The sequence below is a fragment of the Mytilus californianus genome, unplaced genomic scaffold (genome assembly GCF_021869535.1).
Source record: "Mytilus californianus isolate M0D057914Y unplaced genomic scaffold, xbMytCali1.0.p SCAF_7, whole genome shotgun sequence".
Taxonomy (NCBI): Eukaryota; Metazoa; Mollusca; class Bivalvia; order Mytilida; family Mytilidae; genus Mytilus; species Mytilus californianus.
In genome coordinates this window covers 79,285,240-79,305,641 of record NW_026262723.1, presented here as the reverse complement: position 1 = coordinate 79,305,641, position 20,402 = coordinate 79,285,240, and the positions used below count along the sequence as shown (strand labels likewise).

General features: G+C 32.2%; 1 protein-coding gene across 1 annotated transcript in view; it reads left to right on the top strand.

Moving 5' to 3' along the window:
* The first annotated feature begins 10,404 nt into the window (after nucleotides 1-10,404).
* The window catches only part of LOC127708376 (adhesion G protein-coupled receptor L2-like), a 39,922-nt gene continuing 29,924 nt past the window's right edge, over nucleotides 10,405-20,402 (top strand). The window contains exons 1-5 of the mRNA XM_052213240.1: nucleotides 10,405-10,524; nucleotides 11,608-11,737; nucleotides 12,837-12,956; nucleotides 13,832-14,143; nucleotides 19,905-20,225. Of these exons, the coding sequence (XP_052069200.1) occupies nucleotides 11,683-11,737; nucleotides 12,837-12,956; nucleotides 13,832-14,143; nucleotides 19,905-20,225 (808 nt within the window). The 5' untranslated portion in view covers nucleotides 10,405-10,524; nucleotides 11,608-11,682. The remainder of the gene's footprint in view (nucleotides 10,525-11,607; nucleotides 11,738-12,836; nucleotides 12,957-13,831; nucleotides 14,144-19,904; nucleotides 20,226-20,402) is intronic.

The following is a 20,402-nucleotide window of genomic DNA, read 5'->3' as shown; positions in this document are numbered from 1 at the left end:
CTGAAAATTAACTCTAGTGGATTGGTCTAACACTGGCTTCACATTTTTATTATAATCCGTAAACAGACTAGAATACAAACTTTTTGTTTGTGAAATGCTCTGTGGTATAACAATCCTGATGTTCACCAGGATCAAAACACAAAACACAAGTAACATCTTCTGTATTTACAAAGGAATTTATGCAATAACCGTATAGCGTCTAAATTTGTTTATCGACGATTTAATTTTAAAGAGATATATACTAGTCAACAAAAGTAACGATACACAAGTTTGAACTCAAATTTATCATAGAATATAATAAATAGGAAAAACTGTTAAATTATGTAATGAAAATCATTCATTTGCAAAGCAAATGCATATGATTAAAAGAATCTGACCAAATTAGAAAGTGAGAAAATACCGTGTTATTGAACACAGGGGTCAAATTTATTTTGCGGAAAATGATGACAAAAGTCGGCACTTAATTTCGAAGATGAAAATTAAGTATTCAAATATCTGCAAAGGCATTCAAAATTTTAAGCAGATAATGTTTCAGTTTAAAGTTCTAAGTTCTAATATCGATTTTTTAATTTTTGGGTGAAAAATACGATTTTTGAAATAACAAAAATTGCAAAAAAAAAAAAATTCGCGTATTTGCCTTAAATTAATGGTTTTGATAAGAAAACAACACTCTGTAAATATTAAACCAATTGGGCAATTATTTACCTTGGTACAGCGAATCAAATTTCATTATGTATGGAAAATACGTTGCCTTGTATCGTTTCTTTTGTTGACTAGTATACTTAAAACACATATTGTATAGATCGACCTATTATTCATAAGACGGTCCTTTTGTCTTAACATTGTAATTTGTTCAATATCAAAAAGAATGAAGTTGATAGATATAACTGTTAACATGATTGATCGCACTTTATAAATTAAATAAATTATAGCTTCAATGATTTGACATCACAATAACTGGTACGTTTACTGATTAGCCATGTGATATCCATGTATATTCATTTCCAAAATACAGTGCCATTGAGAATAATAAATCTAAACAAAACAGGCAATTCAAATACTAGTAGTCTAAACTTTACATTTATTTGTATGACTCTCCCCTAATTTGCCGTAGCACATTGTATTAGCAATATCCATCATTCAAAAATACATCAGTTGTACGGGCTTTTATTATGTTTATGCCTGCATATATATAAACTATAACTATAACTATTGTAAAATGGCAATGACTGGAAATGCCAGTTCCAAGTCAGGAATATGGCAGTTATTTTCTATTCCGTTGTTTGGTATAATGGAGCTTTCAAATTGTCAGGTTTTATGTAATTCCCCTTTTTCAATTTACCGCGGAGTTCGGCATATCTATTAATGCTTTTATATAAATCTGAGTTTTTTTTTCTATTATCTTTATCTAAATTATCTAAATTGTCTATATTATTAACTCTCTGTATTTATTTAGATATACACGGAAGGTTGCTGTTGATATAGTGCATCGTTTAGAGTAAAATAAAAAAGCTACCAAAAAGTAAAATACTTTGAATTGTTGTTAATTGATACTTATTATTATTTAGAGTCGAACGATTGTACTGAGAGGTATGCTTTATTGATATTATTTGAAGTATAATAAAGTATAGAATAAAATAGCATATTACAAATGGTTTCATTTTTCTTGTTTTTCATTGTTTTTTTTTTGTCACGTGTTTCCCAATATATATTTTGTATTATTTCACTATTTTGACAGATTGATTCGACGTTACTATTGATAAAAAAAGTAAAACAACAAAAATACCAAACTCCAAGGGAAATTCAAAACTAAAAAAATGGCAAAATCAAAAGCTCAAAAACATCAAACGGACGGAAAACAACTGCCATATTCCTGACTTGGTACAGGTGTAATACCACCAAATCATAGTACGTCACATACGAAAATAGGTCGAAAAAAATATTCCCTTGAATTTGACAGTTGTAGGTAATTGATCCTACATCTCATTGCAGTAAAACATTTCTGGGTCATAAACATATATATCTTGGGTATTTCAAAGCACCATTATTTTTTTATTTGGGGTTTCTATAGAATATTTTGGAAACTTGAGGTTACATGGTTACTAAAGCTTGTACACAGGTTAAAAAAGGGGGAAAATTTGATTGGTTAACTTCCAGTGATGGTTATTTTCTTATATGCAATGAAATGTTATGTGAAATTTTTTCTATAGTACTGGACAGGATAAAACTTTACTCATGCCAAGTATTTCTTCATTTGAAACAAAGATAAATTCTGCACAATTTTTTGAAAAGTGCAAATTTAACAAAGACTAATAGGGGAAAATCAATGGTGGTATTACACCTACAGGCATTTCCTTATGTAGAAAATGGTGGATTAAACCTGGTTTTATAGCTAGCTAAACCTCTCACTTGTATGGCAGTCGTATAGAAATCAGTTATACTGACAGCAATGTATGAGCAAAACAAACAGACATAATAGGTAAAAATGTCAAAAATTGGGGTACAGCAGTCAACATTGTAATATAATCTTAATCACTATAAAAACAAATTGGCATATAGACACTCTAAAGTACATAAGCAAAAATGAAAGACAAGAATACAAAATTGACTATAGCACAATACACAATGGTGGGATGCATAAGTACCCAGCCACGCCAAAAGTATATTATCAAAAATGGACTAAACAGTAAAGGTAAAACATGTACAAGGACAAATAAAAAGACCACTATAACACGTAATCAAACAGAGGCAAAGGATACCAAAGGGACATTCAAACTCATAAGTCGAAAATGAACTGACAATGCTATGGCTAAAAAGAAAAGACAAACAGACAAACATTAGTGCATAAAACACAACATAAAGAAAGACTGAGCAACACGAACCCCACCAAAAACTGGGGGTGTTCTCAGGTGCCCCGGAAGGGTAAGCAGATCCTGCTCCACATGTGGCACCCGTCGTCAAATGATAAACAACGTTAGTACCTAGAATCTATACTTCAAGACCATCATGTATTATATGTGAAGTTGATACGGAATATTTATCATCTTCCAATGAACTTAAAAAAAAAAAATATCAACTCCGTGTTACTAAAACTCGTGACATCGAGTAAATATCATTTCCAAAAAAGTAACATCGAGTCAATATCATTTTCAAACTTACACTATTTATATTTACATATGTAATACATAAATTAAGGACTTTCACTCGTTCAATACGTTATATATGGACCTCTTAGATTATGTGAAATAGTTATAAACAATGCTTATTCTATATACGTTAATAAAAATAAGCTCAAAATACTTAACCTGCTGATATGAAATTATGCCGCCTTTCACTCAATAGATGCGGCTGACTTCGGAGAAGACGACATAAACATTCTAAGATGAAATGATGATGTGCAATGCCCAGAGTAAGGAACTTCAGTTCTTCAAAACAATTGTTATTGGTCCTCAAAATACCAGACATAATAACTAAACAAAATATTTTGATAGCATAAGAGTAAAGAAAAATTTGAAGGAGAAATCCCTAATATATTGGGTTTATAGATAGTATTACGGTTAAAGATTGTTTTTACATATAAGTACCAGTTTTTATAAAGTTATTTTCTGCAGATGTCATCCCACATGTACTTCCATAACTCTTCCTTATATTTGCGATAAAAGGTTATGAATAATTCATAATATATATTGACGTTGGATTAAGTATGATAAGATAAAGGGTATACATTTCATTTAAATTTTGGATTTCACAGAATATACATTGTTAAAATATCTATCGGAAGTTGAAAATATCTAAGTAGGAACTTGCTCGGTCTGTATGAAAATTAAAGTTATATTTTTCTCTTCCTCTACATCACTTATGGATAGCTATCATATGGTCAACTATTTCGTGTATATCAGAACGAGACCAAATTAACAATAAACCCAGCTGGTAGGGTCTGCAAAATGGAAGGATCGGTATAAAGGGCGGGAATTGCGACTGCCACCGAATATGGGGATATGTTGGATAGGGTATACATTTTGCCTTGCAAGATGACACCTATAGTTTTGAGTACCAGTCAAAAAGTCGTTACAAGGATTTTCAAAACTACAGAGTACGTGGCACACTCCTTACACAAGGCATCGGATTTAGTTGCTAGTCTCCTGTATTTAATAAATATCGTCTAAATTAATTTACTTAGAATACAATTGTGTGATAATAATTCTTAAATGAGTTAAAAGAGATGTAGGACAAACTTCAACGAGACAATTTCCAAACGCCACAAAACCCCCAAAAGCCACAAAAATCCAAAACTAATTTGTTCTCTTTATGTACCTTTGTATGGTCTGCATTTGTAATACTGTGGACTCATTATTATTCGTGGGATACCAATTTTCGTGGATTTCGTGAGTACAGGTAAACCACGAATTTAAATTTCAACGAATTACTAATTTTCTATTGGGTAGTATGCAGACTTTGGAAAAACCACGAAATCATATGTCCACGAATATGCAAGATTTCATCAATCCACGAAAATTGGTACCCACGACAATAAATGAATCCACAGTATTTCATTTATTCTTAAATTTTGTTAACCAGGTTTTATTAGTCTTATTGAGTCCGTTTGGCAGTGCGGGATGTATAGATACGCAGCCACATTCAGTGAATTTGAACGTTAAATTCGAAGTTTCATGTAAGGTGTGTGTCACACTCTCTTCAGATCAAAGCACAGTTGCAACAATGTCCTGAATGGTACTAAATGATAAGGTTGAAATCTCAGATGAGCTTTGTTTTCCTCTACAATTTTGTTCAATAATTATGTTCTTTTATTTTGCAGCGGCCTTTCTCTTTTTTTTTCCTTTCTATATACAACTTGCTTTGTTTGAATTGTCGTTGTGAAAGGTTTATATCAGAGCCATAATTAAAGATTATTTAAAAGATGATTGTTTGTTATCAATTAATTCCTCATTATTCATGGATTTTGAACATGTTTCAGTCTTTTTTTTTAACAAAAATCGATAATAATTCCCAATGTATTGACACTTTTTGGTCATTTTATTACCCCAGTCCTACTTGACCTTAAACAAATAAACAATTAATCCCCTTCTTAATTTATCATTCAAGCTTTGAGGTTTTCTATATTTTTTTCTGAATTTTCTTTGAATACATTCTTATTTAAATATGCTAGTATTATAGTGTTTTATCTATATCCTGTATCATGTCCAAGCACAGTAATATTTGTTCAAGGTAAGTTGTATTTGACCGCAATGTAGCCGAGGGTCAATTACCCCAGTCCTACTTGACCTTAAGCAAATAAACAATTAATCCCCTTCTTAATTTATCATTCAAACTTTGAGGTTTTCTATATTTTTTTCTGAATTTTCTTTGAATACTTTCTTATTTAAATATGCTAGTATTATAGTGTTTTATCTATATCCTGTATCATGTCCAAGCACAGTAATATTTGTTCAAGGTAAGTTGTATTTGACCGCAATGTAGCCGAGGGTCAATTACCCCAGTCCTACTTGACCTTAAGCAAATAAACAATTAATCCCCTTCTTAATTTATCATTCAAGCTTTGAGGTTTTCTATATTTTTTTCTGAATTTTCTTTGAATACTTTCTTATTTAAATATGCTAGTATTATAGTGTTTTATCTATATCCTGTATCATGTCCAAGCACAGTAATATTTGTTCAAGGTAAGTTGTATTTGACCGCAATGTAGCCGAGGGTCAATTACCCCAGTCCTACTTGACCTTAAGCAAATAAACAATTAATCCCCTTCTTAATTTATCATTCAAGCTTTGAGGTTTTCTATATTTTTTTCTGAATTTTCTTTGAATACATTCTTATTTAAATATGCTAGTATTATAGTGTTTTATCTATATCCTGTATCATGTCCAAGCACAGTAATATTTGTTCAAGGTAAGTTGTATTTGACCGCAATGTAGCCGAGGGTCAATTACCCCAGTCCTACTTGACCTTAAGCAAATAAACAATTAATCCCCTTCTTAATTTATCATTCAAGCTTTGAGGTTTTCTATATTTTTTTCTGAATTTTCTTTGAATACTTTCTTATTTAAATATGCTAGTATTATAGTGTTTTATCTATAACCTGTATCATGTCCAAGCACAGTAATATTTGTTCAAGGTAAGTTGTATTTGACCGCAATGTAGCCGAGGGTCAATTACCCCAGTCCTACTTGACCTTAAGCAAATAAACAATTAATCCCCTTCTTAATTTATCATTCAAGCTTTGAGGTTTTCTATATTTTTTTCTGAATTTTCTTTGAATACTTTCTTATTTAAATATGCTAGTATTATAGTGTTTTATCTATATCCTGTATCATGTCCAAGCACAGTAATATTTGTTCAAGGTAAGTTGTATTTGACCGCAATGTAGCCGAGGGTCAATTACCCCAGTCCTACTTGACCTTAAGCAAATAAACAATTAATCCCCTTCTTAATTTATCATTCAAGCTTTGAGGTTTTCTATATTTTTTTCTGAATTTTCTTTGAATACTTTCTTATTTAAATATGCTAGTATTATAGTGTTTTATCTATATCCTGTATCATGTCCAAGCACAGTAATATTTGTTCAAGGTAAGTTGTATTTGACCGCAATGTAGCCGAGGGTCAATACAGCTGATACGAAATCCTATATGACTACGAGAACATACCACCGAAATACAGAATTAATATCAAAACACCCATCTTATGACACCTTTATTAACCAATGACTAAAAATAACCACCAGAAGTTGATAGAGACCCAATACGTCTGTAGAAAGACTTACTAGTACCAATATGAAAACAGCCATTTTATGACACTTTCAACAAACAGCTAATCGAGACCGATGACATAACTTTTTATCAATGGACACACACTTTGGCTGTTTGACCTTTTTTTTTTATTTACCAATATTGTAAAATTGCCATCAACACCTTAAAAAACAAGAGGCTCTCAAGAGCCTGAATCGCTCACCTGTAATTGTTTGCTTAAATCTTTCATCAATGATTATTTTTGTTAATTGTGAAAAATTCTCTTTAAAGGGCAATAACTCCTTAAGGACACATTTGACAATTTTGGTCATTTTAACTTATTTGTAGATCTTACTTTGCTGAACAGTTTTGCTGGTCACAGTTTATGTTTATCATTAATAATATTCAAGATAATAACCAAAAACTGCAAAATTCCTTAAAATTACCAATTTAGTGGCAGCAACCCAACAATGGACTGTTAGATTCGTCTGAAAATTTCATGGCTGATAGAACTTGGCCTAATGAACATTTTAAACAATTATCAAATTTGCTCTAATTGCTTAAGTGTTTGAGATATATTAGCCAAAAACTGCATTTTATCCCTATGTTCTAATTTTAGACATGGCGGCCATGTTTTTTGACGAAACAGAAAATTAAACACAAACTTTATTCTAGATACCCTAAGGATCATTCAGCTTAAGTTTGGTTTGAATTGGTTAAGTAGTTTTAGAGGAGAAGATTTTTTAAAGTTAGAAAACATGATAAACAAATTCTGTAAAATTGTCCTCAAAGGGCAATACTCCTTAAGGGGTCAATTGACAATTTTGGTCATATAAACTTATTTGTAGATCTTACTTTGCTGAACATATTTGCTGTTTACAGTTTATCTTTATCATTTATAATATTCAAGATAATAACCAAAAACTGCAAAATTTCCTTAAAATTACCAATTTAGTGGCAGCAACCCAACAATGGGTTATTAGATTCATCTGAAAATTTCAGGGCTGAGCGAACTTCACCTAATGAACACTTTTACCCCATGTCAGATTTGTTCTAACTCCTTTGGTTATTTTTAGATATAAGCCAAAAACTGCATTTTACCCCTATGATCTATTTTTAGCCATGGTGGCCATGTTTTTAGACGAAACAGAAAATAAAACAAACTTTATTCTAGATACCCTAAGAATCATTCAGCTTAAGTTTGGTTGGAATTAGTTCAGTGGTTTCAGAAGAGAAGATTTTTTAAAGTTAGAAAACATGATAAACAAATTGTGTAAAATTGTCCTTAAAGGGCAATAACTCTTTAAGGGGTCAATTGACAATTTTGGTCATATTTACTTATTTGTAGATCTTACTTTGCTGAACATATTTGCTGTTCACAGTTTATCTTTATCATTAATAATATTCAAGATAATAACCAAAAACTGTAAAATTCCTTAAAATTACCAATTTAGTGGCAGCAACCCAACAATGGACTGTTAGATTCGTCTGAAAATTTCAGGGCTGATAGAACTTGGCCTATTGAACATTCTAACCACTCATCAAATTTGCTCTAATTGCTTAAATGTTTGAGATATATTAGTCAAAAACTGCATTTTACCCCTATGTTCTAATTTTAGCCATGGCGGCCATGTTTTTTGACGAAACAGACAATAAAACACAAACTTTATTCTAGATACCCTAAAGATCATTCAGCTTAAGTTTGGTTGGAATTGGTTCAGTAGTTTCAGAGGAGAAGATTTTTAAAAGTTAGAAAACATGATAAACAAATAGTGTAAAATTGTCCTCAAAGGGCAATACTCCTTAAGGGGTCAATTGGCAATTTTAGTCATATAAACTTATTTGTAGATCTTACTTTGCTGAACATATTTGCTGTTCTCAGTTTATCTTTATCATTAATACTATTCAAGATAATAACCAAAAACTGCAAAATTTCCTTAAAATTACCAATTTAGTGGCAGCAATCCAACAATGGGTTATTAGATTCATCTGAAAATTTCAGGGCTGATAGAACTTCACCTAATGAACACTTTTACCTCATGTCAGATTTGTTCTAACTCCTTTGTTTTTTTTTTAGATATAAGCCAAAAACTGCATTTTACCCCTATGTTCTATTTTTAGCCATGGTGGCCATGTTTTTAGACGAAACAGAAAATTAAACAAAAACTTTATTCTAGATACCCTAAGGATCATTCAGCTTAAGTTTGGTTGGAATTGGTTCATTGGTTTCAGAAGAGAAGATTTTTTAAAGTTAGAAAACATGATAAACTAATTGTGTAAAATTGTCCTTAAAGGGCAATAGCTCTTTAAGGGGTCAACTGACAATTTTGGTCATATTAACTTATTTGTAGATCTTACTTTGCTGAACATATTTGCTGTTTACAGTTTATCTTTATCATTAATACTATTCAAGATAATAACCAAAAACTGCAAAATTTCCTTAAAATTACCAATTTAGTGGCAGCAACCCAACAATGGGTTATTAGATTCATCTGAAAATTTCAGGGCTGATAGAACTTCACCTAATGAACACTTTTACCCCGTCAGATTTGTTCTGACTCCTTTGTTTTTTTTTTAGATATAAGCCAAAATATGCATTTTACCCCTATGCTCTATTTTTAGCCATGGTGGCCATGTTTTTTGACGAAACAGAAAATAAAACACAAACTTTATTCTAGATACCCTAAGGATCATTCAGCTTAAGTTTGGTCGGAATTGGTTAAGTGGTTTCAGAGGAGAAGATGTTTGAAATAGTTTACACCAGACGGACGACGACGGACGCCAAGTGATGGCTAAAGCTCACCGTTCCTTCGGAACGGTGAGCTTAAAATATTGGTACTGTTCTCCTTTAGTAACTTGTGTTTTGTAAATGTAATGACTAATATAAATCTTCTTTGATGGTATAAAACTATAATCATGGGAAAAAATACTAAAACAAGAAAAATAACAACTCCAACCCAACATCTAAAATATCGCATAAAACACACTTTCATTTTCTGACCGGAAGTTTAAATCCTGAGACCAGCTAAAGTTCTGTGTGAGACCTGTGTTTCTGTATAAGACGGATAAATGACCAGTTCTCAGACACACCTAACTGTAATTAAATTTATAATGTATTTTAAGTCATTGGTTAATAAGATGATATATGCAACCCAAACAGTTGGAGTTGTGGTTTTGATGTTTTGCCACAAGGCTGTATTTGTTGCATATCGAATTAAAACATGTATGCAATACTTGACGTTGGGTATAACGGCACAATTAATTAATAACATTATTATATTCATATATTTCTGTTAATGTTATTATCCATGTATATTTATCTCATTGTCTTTTGTGTGCCTTATATGGAATTATCATTGAACCTCTTTTCAAATATAGACAAATATTCTTTTATTTTTGATTGAAACAGCACACAAGAGTAACATTTCTAATTAGAATTCATTACAATTTCACACTGTTGAGCTCGAATTAGGCAAACAAACAAAAAAGAGTAAAGAAATGAAAATATCGTATTCAAATAAATTTAAGCAATATTAAATAACAAAATCTATTAACGATTCATACTAGAATCAATATTGACCAAAACAATAAAATGTTCATCGATCTACGCGTACTTAGTTATGTGTATTCTATAGGCTCCACAGACTGTATCGATCAATGGCATTTCCAATACTGGAGAATTTCTTACAGACTATTATTGTCATCACTTGATTACACATGCAGAATTACCTTCAGCAGATTATTAGTATGGAGGAAAAGAAGTGCTAGCTCCTAGATGAACAAGGTTAGTGCATAATTACTACAAAAATACACCGCTACTCTGATCTGGTCTATTGGAGAGAGGGAGGAGAATATAAGTATGAAGGAAAAGAAGTGCTAACTCCTAAATGAATAAGGTAAGCACATACGTTCTGAAAAAATACAACGCAACTCTAATATGTTCCAGTGTAGAGAGGGAGGGAGCGAGAATATAAGCATAAAAGAAAAGAAGTACTAGTTCTTAAATGAACAAGGACTGCAAAAAATCGACGCTATACTGGTCAAGTGGAGTCGAAGAGAGAGAGAGGGTGAGAGGAATAGGGTTAAGGCTAGGGGCATTACTATGCTGTGCTGTCTCGCTGTTATTATAGAAAAGAATAGTCTTTTATTGAAAAGCAATACAGCTTATAGAATTTACATATACAAATATAATAGAATCAGTGATTAGTTACATATTCAGAGGGAGAGATAGTGTGGCGTACTACGCTGTCTCGGTGAATGCACTTAATGCTTATAACGCTAATATTTACATTAAGCGTGGGCTGTGCATAATACCTTGAACACTTTTGCAACTGCAAATTGTACAAGGGCCAAAATTATACAAATTTCGTGAAATCTTGATGAAAAATATATATATATATAAAAAAAAAATTCAGAATTTAATTGATTGGATTTAACCAGTCTTTTTTTTTATTCAAGCATAATAATGTAAATATAGTCACTTCATCCTGATAAAAATACGAAAGTACAATCGACATTGCGTGTCCAGTACAGGATCTAGTTTCAGTATATCACAACGTTCTGTTCCTAATCAAATTATTTAAACAACAAATCAGAGAAAAGATTAAACTTAATAAAATCATGTCTTTCCTTAAGTCAGCGCATTACTTGCTATATGTATAATAGAACGCTAAAAACGTGGAGGCATAAGCCTCGATTGTCACAGTACAGTTAAATGTAATATCAGGAATCGGCAGCCTCGTCGCATTTTGGCTGTATAGATTTATATTTTATGAATTAACTATATATCAATGCAGTGCCGTAGTTAACATGTTTTCTTAGATTCATAGTGTTCAAAGTATTAAAGAACTGAATTTTATGATTTCAGAGAAAAGATATTAAACGAAAGGAAAAAGTTATGGTAAAATAGCGATCTGTGTAGAGAAAAGGTGTATGTTCCAGTATGAAAATTTTAGTATTAATTGCATCCTTTTTGATGATCAAAATGACAGAATCTGGTAAGTTACTATAGGCATGTATTGCACATTGGTAACTGTCTTAAAAGAAAGGCGTAAGATACCAAAGGGATATTCAAACTAATAAGTCGAAAACTAACTTACACTGTCATGGCTAAAAATGAAAAACGATCAAAAGACAAACAGTATACAAAACACAACATAGAAAACTAAAGATTAACAACACGAATCCCACAAAAAACCTGGGGTGATATCAGGTGAGGGTAAGCACAATTATTCTGTTCCACAGGTGCCACCCGTCGTGTTGTTCATGTTGCTTAACTTCATAAAGTCCATGAAATATTTAGAAACCATCATGAAATTCGATTTCACAATATAATAGACACTTACCAGTTAGCAATCTTATCACTTTCGGTTCGTACATGGGTTCGTTTGATTAAATCATTTCATATATAAAATGATATGTTAGGTATACGTTATTGAGACAGCAACTCAACGGCTCAAGACATCTAGAGGGTAATACGCGGTGTTTCAAAACAGACAATCGTTTATACAATATGTTAAGTTCTTAATTGCATTTGGTCTTTACAAAATAGTGAAAGTTCACCGACTATCATACTAAATCCGCCAACCATAATCTATTCACTCAACGCAGAAAAAAGATATACATTAAAACAACCACTGACTAGTTTCCTTATTTTAGATTGGTACACATTAACATTTTGCCGTGTTTAAACTACCAGTATATACATGAGCGATCAACTCTCCCTTGTAAATTTACAAAAGTCACATAAGAGGAACGTACAAAACAAAATAGTTCAGTAAGAAAACATTTTACAACTAAACATAGTAACGTATGGAACAGTACTAAAGGATGCCTTAAGTTTGTTGTATTTCTTGGTTATTACATGTATGTTCTTTTTTTTTGGTTTAACTATTGACTATGATGACTTTTAATTTACGGTTGCTGTTTAGCACAATGGTATCTTCAAACATTTCTTATTTCATTGATAGCTAAGTTCAAAAATTGATTGTGCTTTTTGACAAATTGTTATCTTGATTTTTATCTGTATAATATATTTTGTCGGAAGCATATTCAGTTGAATTTGCACCTGATAAAAATGTAAAACGAATTTTATAGATTACGGAAAAAAATCATGCCAAAAGCGGTACTACAATTTTCCACGATGTATTAACCATCCAGATGGATATGGGTGTGAATGTGGTCCAGGATTTAGGTGGAACACAGAGATGTGCATGTGTACGTAATTTTAAACAGTTCAGTATTTTGTCTGATTAGCATGTAAGTTTGAAAAGAAGGAACATGTAGTTTATGTACATTACAGTTTCATTAAGTTACAGTTCCTTAAATAAAAAGAAATTATCAATTAATCATAATATAATACTAGCGTTTGAATTGAATTTTTCATCTGGTAAATTGATAGGTCTTCAGACGACATCTAAAGAGCTTAACGCAGACCAAGGCCTTTAATGGTGTTATCGGTACTGTTTGATATTCAATTCTTCATTAACCGCCACAATATGTTCAGTAGTTGTCGTTTGTTGATATGGTTCATAAGTGTTTCTCGTTTCTCGTTTTTTATATAGATTAGACCGTTGGTTTTCCCGTTTGAATGGTTTTACATTAGTAATTTTTGGGGCCCTTTATAGCTTACTGTTCGGTGTGAGCCAAGGCTCAGTGTTGAAGACCGTACTTTGACCTATAATGGTTTAATTTTATAAATTTTGACTTGGATGGAGAGTTGTCTCATTGGCACTCATACCACATCTTCTTATATCTATATACAATGCACTGTGACATATTCTATAATGCCATATAAACTAAAAGTCAAAATTTGCCAAATGAATTTCAACTCCATTCCACTGAACTTCAAAATCTCAGATAACCTACTTAACATAATTTACCAAATGACTTTTTCATGTAGGACTCTCCACATTTATTATACCGGGACAGGTTTATGTTACCTTTATTTGTCAATATAGTCTTTCTTTTTCATTGGTTTGCACTAGAATGTTATTACCTTTAAAGGTTTAACTATGAAATAGATAATCAAATTGGACCATCATTATTGTGAGTAGAAAAAAAACTGTAAGTTTATCTTTCTGTTTATACAGCCACAGCGATTGATTCCAGATTTGTGTTTGAGGAGAGAATCCCTATACGGTACACACTGTTATTGGGGAAAGCTTTTCCAAGACTCGCTAGATGTACAATAGCGTTTTGGATACATGTTGGAGATACTAGGAAAGACAGTACAGTCATGTCATATCAACTGAACAACGCTAACAACCAATTTAAACATAAAATATTTAGGTTCTATCAGAATGATGGACTCTATCTTAGGTTTTGGAAAAATGATGTTAATTCTGGTGTGAAACTGAATGAAAATATATGGACTCATATAGTATGGACATGGGACTCTTCAGGTTTGTATGTCTAATTCTCTTTTCACTGGGTAATAAAAGTGCCAAATAAACCTGGCTATTTTTAAGAACTTTGTACTACATAGTTGAATTCATAAATGAGTTTAGTAGTTGTTTGTGTTCGCATTTTGACGTCGTCTTGTTTTCGTTGTTTCCATTAATGGAACAGTGATATACTACCTTCCAGTCAAATGTTTGACGTCATAAAACCCCCACACTTATAGTGTTGATATATATTGCATGAGGTTTAAAGCTATACCTAGTGAATAAGTTTTTATACTGTACATTTGACAATGAAAATGTCAACGTGCATGCAAGGTCTTTAATCGTTTGCATGTGTCTACATCACAAGCTATAAATCACCCCATGCCTATACAAGTTTGAAAGCATTTAACAGAGATGCAAATCAGTTTCTTCTTCCTTTAAAAAGGATACAAGCAACAATAACGACTATCACCACGTATCTTAAAAAGTGAATGTTCGATGTGAACCCGGGGGGGGGGGGGGGGTGTTACTGACTATCCTTTCGGTAGCACTTGCCAAATCATACCCTGTTCTAACCAGAAAACATTGAAAAATATACCCTATTCTAAACAGAAATATTGAAAAACATACCCTGTTCTAGACACGCTCAATAAAACGAAAAAATAGATGCTGTTCTAGACCCGGGTTCTAAACAATTAAATAAGCGATCCTGTTCTAGACAAATACTTTGTTTTAAAAAAGACCCTGCAGGACATGAAAAGGGACCCTGTTCTAACCAGCAGGGCATGAAACAACGACCCTGTTTTGCGTCACACTCGTACCACTAAAAATAAAGGAAGTAAACCCCCCCCCCCCCCCCCCCCCCCCAACCACCCAACCCCCCACCGGGTTCACATCGAACATTCACTTTTTAAGATACGTGGTGATAGTCGTATAGTAAATATAGAGGTATTCCCGTAACAGTGTGGACAACTGTAGTACTTTTGTTGATAAAAATACTGAATCATTTACTTTTGACTTGTTTGTCTATTATCATTAAATAATCGAAAAATACATTTACACGTCACATTTGGATTTTCATTGTAAAAACTTCAAGTCGATGGGGTTAATTGACAAAATATCTTATGACAAAAAATACTCCCACGTTGTGATCGTTTTAGAGTAACCTACCATTTATTCAATGCATAGGATTTGTTTGTGAAAAGAGTTCCGGACGATGAAAATAAAATCATTTTTTAAATAGATATTTTTCACATGGATCATCGTTTGGATCATTCAGTCATACAGAGAACTCATATGATTAGTTTACCTTGGATATTCCAGTACTACACAACTCAATTGCCTCTATTTATGATTATATCTATATGTTTATCTAATTAATCAAAAGATTTTTTCTGTTTGTATAATGCTTTTATGTAAAGGGGAAAGAAACTGTAACGCGTGTGTGTGATCCTGTTTGTCTCTTTGACCAAAGATAGTTAGTCATAAACTAAATTGCAGTACTCGTCGATATATCATTCTTGTATCTCACGAATTTGGGTCTTTTACTAACAAAACTTATTTTCTTGTAACGCATTTTATTGTTGAAGAATGAATGTTGAACGTTTTTCATTTTTTTGTCTTTCGTTTGTGTCTCATTGACATACAACCGGATCCCCTTTTCTTCATATTTAAAAACATACGAGATGACATCAATACCAATTCATGACACAAAATAACTGAGTTAAACTAACAGTAGAAGAAAGGAAAGGAAAAGTGCTTTCATGGTTGTACTCAATCCCGAAGTCACAATGTGGTCTTTGAAAAAAATGTTGTATCAAAAAAATATAAATAATAATAATTTTTGAATCTTTATATTGGAAAAATTAGTAAATTATTACAATTATTTCAATTTCAATCCACATTAAGCTGTTGCTTTTTTTTCCCGATTCGAGCAAGTTTTGACCACATTTCAAAAATTAATTTCCTGCATGATACATATATTATATCCACATTTTCATTGCGATCTTAAAAAGGACGAAGTTGATAAATAAACTGCCGTCAATTATTGTGTGTGTGTAAGTTGGGCTTTTTTTTTAAATGAATTGATTCTAGAAAAAAAATGGAAAGGAAAACAAATACTTTGTTTCAGAAAAAAAGAGGAAAAAAACAACTAAATGATTTACATTCAAAGTTAGGGACGAAAAAATACGACACAAAAATTAATTCCCCCTCACAAAAAAAAAACCCCAACACACTCACATCCAGAAAAGGAAGAATAGTCGGTGCATAATCGTTCTGCTACCAAGGGTTTTTCACAAGTAGGGCCTATAGTAGTCAACAGAAAAGTTTCAGTTTCCAAAAAACACCAACTTATATTTCGTGAAGTAAAATGCAAATTTCATAAGGCTTGGTCCAAATAGCTCTTTACTGTCCAATGTCTTGCAAGTACGAAAGAGACCGTACGAAAGTATATTTTGTCTATGTTTTGCAATTGCACAACAATTGAAAGTTGATCATGCATTCGTTCTAAAATGAAATTTTACACAAGAAAAAGGTTAAAAGATACTAAGTGAAAAAAATAAGACAACTGCAATGGGTTAATCGCTTTGACGTCCGAAAAAGATAATAGCCAACACATACATTGTAACTTTTAAAGCTAGCTACATTAATTTTTATGTTTAAAGAACGTGCGAGATCATAATAATTGTTTATCAAAACATAACAAAAACGCTTTGAAAGAACCTTTAAGTATTCAATATTAATCAAAACGCAAAGGTTAATCCTGTACTAGTTTTTCGAATTATTTGATTTAGGCGTTGCGAACCTTTGGTAAATGTCTATAATAAATACGACGTGATAAGTGGGCGTTACAAACGAACGTTCACCTAATTTAACCCAGTCAATGGGAGACTTGAGCGCGCCAAAAATTGGTCTCGTCCACACTGTTATGAAAACGATACTATATATATAAAAGTACGTCTAAACAAGTGACAACTCTAGAAAAATCCATCCATTTGATCACCAATGAAGGTGATACACGACTGAAAACACATATACTATTTATAATTACTCTAAATATCAGCACAACAATGTTAAACCTGCAAATTTGCGGAAGCAAATTTTTGTTCTTCCCTCACCGAGATTCGAACTCATGCTATTGGGATATCGTGACAACACCGGCTGCACTGTTTCTAGCGCTCTAGATGCCAATGGATGGATCTGTTGTAGAGTTGTCACTTGTTTAGACGTACTTATCAAATAATTATTTCTGTGACTGCATCTTACGATCCTTTACGACAGATAATTTTGCTAGATGGCCGAGTGGTCTAGAGTGCTGGACACAGTACAGGCAGTGTTTTCACGATATCCCAATAGCATGAGTTCGAATCCCGGCGAGGGAAGAACAAAAAGTTGCTTCCGCAAATATCTTTTATATATCAAAGTGTGCACCACATTTTTGAGGTTATTTCGAGTAGACAGAAAAAATATTACAGTCAGTCCTTATAGTAAAATCATGAAAAAACGTTGATAACGTCAAGGTCACATAACAAAATTAGGTCTATGAGCTGATAGACAAAAAACTTTCAGCCAATCAGAAGACTTGTTACATCCAAAATAAAATTATATATATATATATATATATAAAACGTCTGAATAATAGTCAACGATTTTTCCCACGAGGGCGCTGGATCGTTACGAGTAACGATACATGTACACAATAAATAAATTATATAAACGCCTAAAAAGTGTACACAACAACACCAATAACAAAAAAAGGAACTATAAATGTAATTATTTATAAATATTTCGGATAACAGATATCCTTCATCAGTAAATATGATTGTGATGTTGAATGAATCATATATCAGTCTACTTAGATTAAACTATAACAATCTTGAAATTTATACAATAAAAAAAGCAAACCGAACATCAGGTAAGACGCTTGCACAATTCTAAATATGTGTTAAACACGACATAGGTTATATGACTAATTACAAAAGAGAGTTCAAATATATGCTTTAAATAAAAATAATAATGTGCGATATGAACTAGCACAATTCTAAAGCTTTAACGGTGACGACAGTTATGATGTTACAAGAACGATTGCGTCAATAAGAATTCCAAATAAACAGCACTGAACGATCTAAATTTGTAAATATTTCAAATTTGACAACGGTAGAGTAGTTACAACAGAGTCTGCGTATTTAAACATCGCAAACAAACGGCCGTTAAAATATGATAATAAAATTTGACTAAGGTTAACTAGTTGAACGTGGCTTGGTACTTTTACATCCCTCAAAAAATTAAGCAATTTAAATTGGTATATTCAACAGATTTTAGAGATGAGTAAGGTAAAGAAATAGAAACAGAGACTGTAATAATAAGCAATATAACCCAAATGTGAAGCACTGCATGGAGTAGAACTACATCTTTTCATTTATCCCATTTGGTGCCAAAGTTGTTAATTTTCTTATCCAAAATCTAGGGTTGCGGAAACAAACGATGTCTGACTTGCAAACAAATACTGGTTACCCAGACTTTTAACAGTCACTCCACTGGTACAGAATACACCATATTTTGCAATGTTAATTGCAAGACTACAAATGTTGTGTATCTCCTTCAGTGTAAATGTGGTAAACAGTATGTTGGCGAGTCAGAACAGCCGTTTCACAAACGAATGAACGGTCATCGTAGCGACTACCAATGCAAGCCAGACCTCCCTCTCAGTCGACATTTGAGATCCCCTGGCCACACTAAGGCAGATCTCAATCGACTGACCATTACAATCATTGATCACAACTCTGCTTGGTCTAGGGAGGATAGACTCACTCGGGAAAGATTTTGGATAAGAAAATTAACAACTTTGGCACCAAATGGGATAAATGAAAAGATGTAGTTCTACTCCATGCAGTGCTTCACATTTGGGTTATATTGCTTATTATTACAGTCTCTGTTTCTATTTCTTTACCTTACTCATCTCTAAAATCTGTTGAATATACCAATTTAAATTGCTTAATTTTTTGAGGGATGTAAAAGTACCAAGCCACGTTCAACTAGTTAACCTTAGTCAAATTTTATTATCATATTTTAACGGCCGTTTGTTTGCGATGTTTAAATACGCAGACTCTGTTGTAACTACTCTACCGTTGTCAAATTTGAAATATTTACAAATTTAGATCGTTCAGTGCTGTTTATTTGGAATTCTTATTGACGCAATCGTTCTTGTAACATCATAACTGTCGTCACCGTTAAAGCTTTAGAATTGTGCTAGTTCATATCGCACATTATTATTTTTATTTAAAGCATATATTTGAACTCTCTTTTGTAATTAGTCATATAACCTATGTCGTGTTTAACACATATTTAGAATTGTGCAAGCGTCTTACCTGATGTTCGGTTTGCTTTTTTTATTGTATAAATTTCAAGATTGTTATAGTTTAATCTAAGTAGACTGATATATGATTCATTCAACATCACAATCATATTTACTGATGAAGGATATCTGTTATCCGAAATATTTATAAATAATTACATTTATAGTTCCTTTTTTTGTTATTGGTGTTGTTGTGTACACTTTTTAGGCGTTTATATATAAATATATATATATCTATATATACAATCATTAAAAATATTCTAAGAATGACGAATTGACGCAAACAAGACATTCCTTATCAAATATTATGATCCGAATCAAACAACAGACCAAACTTTCTGATAGAAATGTGTTTGTGAACCGAATAAGACTCTTGAGCAAACGTTTTGCAAAAATCAAAATGTTATCATTGCATTTTTACAGATGGTTCATGGACATTCTATCAGGATGGTGAAAAAGTAAAAAATGGAATAAATGATGATTTTATGAAAGCTATTCCTGGTGGTGGAGAATTTGTACTGGGTCAAGCTTTTCGGCAACAAAATTCCACTTTTAATTCAAACTTCGCTTTTGTTGGTGGTATAAGTCATCTTAATATTTGGAATGATGTAAAGGACCACGCAGAAGTACAAGAAATTCATAGATCTTGCACGTATATGTATTGTGGAAACGTCGTCCAATGGGCTGATTTTAGAATTGGAACGAGAGGAGCCATGCGGATGAGGTGGCCATCTGGAATTTATGGTGAGTCACTTAAACAAAATTCATTGGTGAAGTTAAGCTGAAAAAAGGCATAAGCAAGCAAATAATATAACATATGAAATTGAATTAAAAATTATAGTTTTAATATATTTTTTTTCACAAAAGAAGAATTAAAGTTACAATATAAAAAAATGCATCGTTTTGTGAAGCATATTTAAT